This window comes from Vigna angularis, chromosome 3 (assembly GCF_016808095.1).
Source record: "Vigna angularis cultivar LongXiaoDou No.4 chromosome 3, ASM1680809v1, whole genome shotgun sequence".
In the NCBI taxonomy this organism is placed as follows: Eukaryota; Viridiplantae; Streptophyta; class Magnoliopsida; order Fabales; family Fabaceae; genus Vigna; species Vigna angularis.
In genome coordinates this window covers 10,205,338-10,212,754 of record NC_068972.1, presented here as the reverse complement: position 1 = coordinate 10,212,754, position 7,417 = coordinate 10,205,338, and the positions used below count along the sequence as shown (strand labels likewise).

The 7,417-nt window shown below is 32.2% G+C and overlaps 2 protein-coding genes across 2 annotated transcripts; both read right to left on the bottom strand.

Moving 5' to 3' along the window:
* Positions 1-498: 498 nt before the first annotated feature.
* On the bottom strand, positions 499-2,481 carry LOC108325254 (uncharacterized). The gene is made up of 2 exons (XM_017558294.2): positions 2,115-2,481; positions 499-752 (listed from the first exon to the last, which is right to left on the bottom strand). The coding sequence occupies exons 1-2, from the start codon at positions 2,403-2,405 to the stop codon at positions 633-635; spliced, it is 411 nt and encodes a 136-aa protein (XP_017413783.1). The 5' UTR covers positions 2,406-2,481; the 3' UTR covers positions 499-632.
* A 2,106-nt stretch (positions 2,482-4,587) lies between these two features.
* Positions 4,588-7,172, bottom strand: LOC108325150 (GABA transporter 1). The gene is made up of 7 exons (XM_017558164.2): positions 6,786-7,172; positions 6,426-6,656; positions 6,002-6,099; positions 5,721-5,907; positions 5,505-5,635; positions 5,090-5,326; positions 4,588-5,012 (listed from the first exon to the last, which is right to left on the bottom strand). Exons 1-7 carry the CDS (start codon positions 6,907-6,909, stop codon positions 4,632-4,634), a joined length of 1,389 nt encoding a protein of 462 aa, XP_017413653.1. The 5' UTR covers positions 6,910-7,172; the 3' UTR covers positions 4,588-4,631.
* Between the last annotated feature and the right edge of the window lie 245 nt (positions 7,173-7,417).

Sequence of the window (7,417 nt, the reverse complement as noted above, 5' to 3'; positions counted from 1 at the left end):
TATCTTAACATTACTATTTTGACAATAGAAATTTTAGCTCCCATTAAAACTAGAAAAACCTTCTAGTTACGAATCCGGAATAAAATCAATAGACAATAATTGATTACAATTTCGAATATGTTATTATATATTCGGTTTCATTTTTATTTGAGTATGAATAAAAGAATCTTATTGTACACCAACGGTTAACAACACATGTCAATTTCAGAAATGGAATTTTATAAAACCAAATTAGGTCTGATTGGACAAATTTAAATATTCAGTAGTAAAGGTTGTTAAAATAATATATATACCTTAGTTGTTAAGTTTCTTATAAAATTTTGTTGCAAACTTTTTTGGATAAATTTTAAATATTAAAAGCCACTTTAAATTCTATTTCATTTTATTTTAATTATCCAAGATAAATATTTGAAGGAGATCGCAAAACACTAACTACTAAGTTTTATCCTTTATAACCAGACCGGATAATGGGTATCGGAATTTAAAAAGCCACGTGAATTACAGAAACCATTAGCATTTTGAGAACTAGAATCGATGCAATTATTTGAAATAAAAGAAAATATATACTTCAGCAAGTAATGAAAGAAAGAAACGTAATATAAAAATGTGAATTTGTGTTGATTGCCCGAAGCTCAGTGATTACCATCATCAGAATGCCTTTTCTCATCATTGGGAGACCCTCCTCGTCCCTTCCTCTCATTCCACCTCGCCCACATCCATGTTGAAATCGCGATCGCTCCTAATGCGTAAATCTACCAGTCAAATCATCTAAACTTGTCAGAAAATGCAAATTCACTGAATATCCTAATTCATCAAATCTATAGAAAGCTAGCACCTGGGAAGCTCGTGTGTATAAAAAACAGTGAAATACATACATACTACGTAAAACTCCAATGCACTTCTCGATAAAATTAATTAAAATCAGCTGATGTGGTATATACAAAAACAGCACTGGATTAAATACGTTACTCTCACATCATAAGTCATATTCAGATTCAACAACCCTCGAGAATGATAAGAATAATATATGAAAATGAGAAAACTGTGGTAAAACCATTTGCAGGGACTTCTTTCTTTCAAACTTTCACCATAACACCACCACTGTCAGCTAAATAAAACTTAAAATCAAACGGAAAGGTCTCAATCTGATAAGTCTAACTCAATGACCCTTTCCCATGGGATACATGCTACATCTCTCTGGACTTAGAAACCGATGGCCTCTTATTCCAAGACTATTTGGCTGCCTGTCAGTCTTCTCGACAGTGGCTAAGGAAATTTAAGGAAAAAAATCTATGTGAATTTGTCTCGGCTGGAACAAGTAGATATACAGACAAGTGACCACAACTGTGAAGATCCTAGAATCAAAGGATATTTAAAATACATTGATCAGTTGTATATGATGATCCAAACCTATCTGATTTTGATTACAATATTACCAAGTACAACTGGACTATTTGATTAGACATCAGAACATAACTAACAACCACCCCTTAATATTGCCAGGTTTGTTTTCAGATAATAACAGCCCTCAAAACAAATCCTTTAACAGTTAAAATAACTAGCTAAGTCCTATAGAAACAAACCTAAAAAATATTATGAACCTTGAAATAATTATAATATATCTTTTATAAGAGTGTTCATGAAGTATTTAGCCAAGAATTATCATGCCCAAAAAGTGTAAGCCACATTAGTCTAAGAAATTCACTGAACAATATTTTGGTTATACAACCATGAAATTTCCAAATTCTAAGGTTTCGCTTATGATTGCTGGCCTTAAAAGAACATATCATGATTCGTGGCCACTCAAGGAGCAGAAACAAAAAGACAAATAAAATACAAAGCCAGAAGAATATTTCAGTCATCCAAATCCAAACTAAGCACGTGGAAGGATAAAATCATGCAAAATTTCAAGGATGTAAATAACGCTTGAGGTAAAGTACAATTCGACGATTAAGGGACCACCATCAATCTGACTATTAACTAAACTTCAGAAACAAAGAGATAACATTCGTGAATTAAAAAAATAACTGTCGCAGGCTCCAAGAGAATCCTCAAACCCTAATATGACAGATGTGAGCGAAATTTCAGGCTTAGAAAGAGAAACAAAAATTTACCTGCCACAGTAAAAAAGGATTGGTAGTCCTGGCGGCGGGAGAGTTGGCAGCGTCGATTTCAGCCTGCAGAGGCGTGGTAGAAACCACCGTAGCTTGGTTTTTGGGAAAAGTCACAACGTTGCGCGTGAGTTTGGGAGCTTCATCCTGAGAGTTGGATTGTGGAGGTGGAGATGAAGGTGGTGGTTGCAACAGGTGCGGGAAAAAAGGAAACTGAAAATCAAATTTAGGGATCAAAGATAAGAAATTTGGTAGAGAGTGTTTGGGTGGTTGTTGCTCTGTGTCTGTGCTCATTGTTGAAGGTACGGCGATAGCAATGGGAATTAAAATAAAACCCTGACGTGTTTATATAGAGAGAAAATCAGGTTTGGACCGTTGAGTATGAAGAACCTAATTGAATATTAGAGTGTGCATTTGGGTTGTTACAACCATCTAACATCATTTCTTCATCACTGTTACGCTCCTTATCTCTCTCACTAATTTAAATTAACTTTAATTAATCATTATTATTTTTAATTCTTTTAAAATTAGTAAATTTTATTTTTAGTATATATAAATTTTAATTTTATGAAATTTGGAATTATTATCTTATCCTACAAAATATATTTAATTTTTGTAACTCCAAAATTTCAAATTAGTATTTCTAATTTCCAATATTAATTTTAGGATAAATAAATATTATTTATTTTACTCATGTGAAGCGTTTTTTTTAAGAATGACACGGGACGGACATTATTATTATATCATAATATCATTATGAGTTGAAATGTCGACTAATTTTCAGTTTTCATTTCCATTAAGATACATTTCATTAGAATTAAAAAAAACACTAGACTTGGTTTTATAATTAAAAATAAACGATATTTATTTCAACTCATTAATAGCAATTAATACACATAATAGTAAGAATAAAAAGTACTTGCTTCCGGTATTAGAAGAACAAAAATAAAAAGAAAATTAATGAGATGAAAATAAAAAACGTACTCATTCTAGAAAAGATAAAAATATATTTAAATTTATTCTATTAAATAAAAAATTGTGTATTTTTTATAATAATATTCTGTTCATTAAATTTTGTATAATTATTAGTAAATCATCAATTTATTTTTTTAAAGAAAGGTAAATATCTTTTACATGGACAAAAATACTCTGAATATCACTGTTCTAATTAATTTTTTAAAATTTTTTATAGACAAATTGTGTAGTCTTACACGACTTTAGATTATACAAGGTAAAGTCGTGTATCTCACACGTTTTCTACTCTGATAATCGATTACAAACATTTATAATCGATTACAAAGTATTAAAATCATGTAAGAGTGCATGACTTCTGTGGTAATTAATTAAAACCTGATAGTAATCAATTATCAGTGGATGAAATTCAAATTAAGCATGTAATGATTACCAGTGAAAAAATTGGATAAATTAAAATATAATTAAGATATAAATTATTATAATTTAAGTTTTAATTATAATTGATTATGATTTAAGCTTTAATTATAATTGATTATAATTAAGATATAATTTATTATGATTATAAGGTATCTATCCATTTTTCCTAATTATAATTAAGATATAATTTATCATGAATAATTATAATTTAAGTTTTAATTACAATTGATTATAATTAAAATATAATTAATTATGATTGATTATATCTTAATTTATTACGTACAACCCATGCAAGTAAATATAACAAATAAATAACACAACTGCAAATATGTGTCCAAAAATTTTATTTAGTGAAAACAATTCAAACTTATTAATTTTTTTGTTTTGAAATAATATTTCAATTATTACAAAATATAGAAATATTAAATGCCAAAATTGCCACAAAAGGAGTGCTAATAGAAAAAAAAAACACATTAGAGAATTACCTATATAGGTATAATTACAACTATGAGGATGTGAAAATTGTTGTTTGATAAATGATTTAGAAGAGAGTGAATGCTATTTGATTTATGTGGTTAGGAAAGTTCTATCCATACTCTCATTATGGACATCAAATATTCTTATTAAAATTTGAATGTTTTTGTAGTGGAGTTTTTAATGAAATAAAATCTTTGGTCTCTTTATGTGTGGAAAATGATGAGAAGTGATCATAATGTCAAATAAAAGTTTACATGCAAACAACACTTTAATGCGCTTAAAAAAGAAATAAATAAAAGCATAAAGATAAAAAAAAATAAACATTAATATTAATAATGAGTTCAAGTGTCTCTCATGGATTATAATATATGAGCTTTTGGATTTTAATGTTTTTAATACAAAATAGTTTAGAGATAGTATTGAAGACAAGCGCATTTATTAGATATTATCTCTTATTTGAGATTTGTATCGTAGTAGAATATTCTTGGATGTTTGGGTTTGTGGATCAAACTAGTCAGTGTGATGATATCGTATCTCAACCATAATGCTAAGAAAATCGATACGGTGGAAAGAATTGCTTGATTTGAGATAAATGACAGACTTGCAATGAAACTAAGTACTGGTGTTTGTATGTATATTGGTATAAACTCTTTACAGATCTGCAAACAAATTATATGTTTTGGCATCAAGAACAATTTGTCTAATAGATGCTATTCCTCCAATTACAACTAAAATAGACGATGCTCCTGCAATCAATGTGTTCACCCAAAAGATAATGGTGTTTTTTGAGGGTTTGAAAGTCATATTATAAAAAACCATAGGCAAAATGAAATCAAGAGGAATGCATCCAAATGCCCCAAACAATGCCATTATATCTGGAAAGAATGGCAACATTGCTGCTAAAACCGTGGCTGCTGCCACTGCCACTGACCGAAGTACCACCCTGGGCACAACATTGCGCATGGAGAATTGTCCCATTTTAGGGTCTCCAAAAGTTGCTTCAAATATTTCATTAGTTGGTTGCAGATAAACCTGTAACATAACCAATCTATGGTTATTCATCATTCGAATTGCAAAATTAACAAATGTAAACAAGAGCCTTTTCTTACCGCAGTCAGTGCCATCACTTGTAGAAGAATGAAAATATTAGTCATCAAGAAAAACCATTTGGGAAGCAAAGGCTTTTTCGCAGGACTGAAGAAATTAGAAAGAACTGAAGCTTCAGAGTCATTACCAAATGCCCAATAACCTGATATGGCCACACTAAAATAGGTGGTGGCTATAACAGAATAACAGACACACAGTCCCTTCAACATCTTTCCCTTCACAGGAGCCGCTAAAGTTGCCTGCAAATGGTAAAAAAATTCTACTTAATGACTTCATATGATGCATTGGTGTCTAATTGGTGCTTATTCGGTCAGAACTGAACACAAGTTTTAACTGAAGTTTCCGTACTAAATTGCTTTTGATTGCATATCTAATATTTGTTTCTCTGAAAAATGAATGCCAAGATGCTACACAAACCTGTATTTCAGGAATGATTCCACTGGCATATGTTGTTGCAATGATAGAGATACCATTAAAGACACCAAAGAGTTGATCAGCATCAGATCCTCTAACAGAATAATGCCTGGGTGGCGCGTCTTTTGAGTGACCTGTTGTGGATACAAGCAAGAAAGACATCAAGTTGATTACAAATTTGCCAGCCAACGCCATTGTGTTTTCCTTAATTTTCCTTACCTATGTATATAGAGCCGATCGTGAGACATGTGGCATACAAAACACTAAGAATCAGAGAAATCATATTCACGTGCCTCAGGGAGTGAAAAGATGGAAGTTGAGCCAAAATCAGTGTTATGACTCCACATATAGTAATAAACTGATAGAGCTTCATTGATCCCTCTGGGTTGTAGAGATAGTAAATTAACTGCAAAAAGGAAGAAAATGTAGCTTCTCAACAAATAAAGTAACATGAGAGTGGGAGATTGAGATACTGTAAAATGACAACAGTGATTAATTACTTTGAGGCACTTTCCTCCCACTAGAGGACCACCAATCACTGTGCCAAAGCATATGGCAAATTGAAGCGGGCCAACATAGTATTTTGCCCATCCAGGTCCTGCCACAACATTCAAATTATACCATTAGCTTTGAATGCCATAAACATATTTAAAGGGGAAAATAGTAACTACCAACTACTCTCTATAAAGGGGGAAAGAAAAATCAAGCTAAATTAGTGGATAACACCAGAAATCAGAAAGTTTCTGCAGATGACTGGTTGCTATTGTCTATACTCTCAACATATTTTCTCTCCAATATTTCTGTTATATAATCAAGAGGCTAAAGCAACTACTCAAAGCTGTGCATAGCCTCTTCAAAATTAGAAGTATAAAGCATGCTGATCTTATGGCACATGAAATGAAGCAAAAGAGGGTGAAGAATGACCTAAAATATCTTTAGCCATGTCCCTGAAGCGAAACTGGCGACGCCCGAGTTGTGCATGATATTCTAAGACAACAGATAAAAGGTTGTAGGAATAGAATGTGATGACGGCAGCAAGGGTCAACCAAAGCACTCCTCCGACCCAACCCAACAGAGTGAAGGAGAAAGGAAGAGTAAGAAGCACCGGAGCCACAATAGATGTAGTCAAATGATACCCACAGTGCAACCATGATCCTGCACACATCACAGTAAGGTGGACAATTCATCAACGAACACTCTTTTCTCATCTTCATCGAAAAGTCAAAATCAAAATCTGTTTTTTCTTTTTTTTTTTTATAGCAAGAACAAGAAAAGCAGGCTCACCTCGAGATACAAGAACAAATTTTGCCCCTGCATCTAGCTCTGGTGGAGTAGAGTGGTTGATCGCAAACCCTTTTTCACTGTCACTTGTATAAACTTCAGAGGAGCTGCGAGTAACGTTTCCCATCTTTGTCCCCAGTTTCTCTCTCTGTTGTATGAATCAGTTCTTGAGTGCTTTTTTGTTTTGTTTGGTTTTTCCGCTGCAGCTAATATTATAATTTGTATGTATGTACCTTGAGCTAATAATAATGATAAGAATCACAGTGTATGATCTGAGAGAGAGAGAGAGATAAATAAGAAGAGATGCAAGTTGACATGAACGTTGAAAAAGACCAAAAACAGTTTAGGTGAAGAAACATGATTGAGTCAGGGTGGTCAAAGAAACATAACTACAGTGAGTTGGAAAATGATAATTTTGAATGGTTTATGGGACATTGACACACACAGTTAACAACTTGGTTGATGATTAGTTTATTAGGAATGCTTTGAGTTAAATTTGTGGCATGTTTGTGAGGTGTGCTATAGGGTGCCAATAAAGCAGTAAGGTGGCTCATCCAACATCAATATTGAAGTCAATTTAATCAGCTGTACTCAATTATATTATTATATTTATACATTTTAGATGGCACATTCTA

Excerpts from the sequence above, each read along its gene's own strand:
- LOC108325254 (XM_017558294.2), bottom strand. The coding sequence starts at position 2,405 with ATGAGCACAGACACAGAGCAACAACCACCCAAACACTCTCTACCAAAT. Across the intron at positions 753-2,114 it reads ATCCTTTTTTACTGTGGCAG|ATTTACGCATTAGGAGCGAT; the intron begins GTAAATTTTTGT and ends TTTGACTGGTAG.
- LOC108325150 (XM_017558164.2), bottom strand. The coding sequence starts at position 6,909 with ATGGGAAACGTTACTCGCAGCTCCTCTGAAGTTTATACAAGTGACAGT. Across the intron at positions 6,100-6,425 it reads CATGGCTAAAGATATTTTAG|GACCTGGATGGGCAAAATAC; the intron begins GTCATTCTTCAC and ends ATGTTGTGGCAG. Across the intron at positions 5,013-5,089 it reads AAGTGATGGCACTGACTGCG|GTTTATCTGCAACCAACTAA; the intron begins GTAAGAAAAGGC and ends GTTATGTTACAG.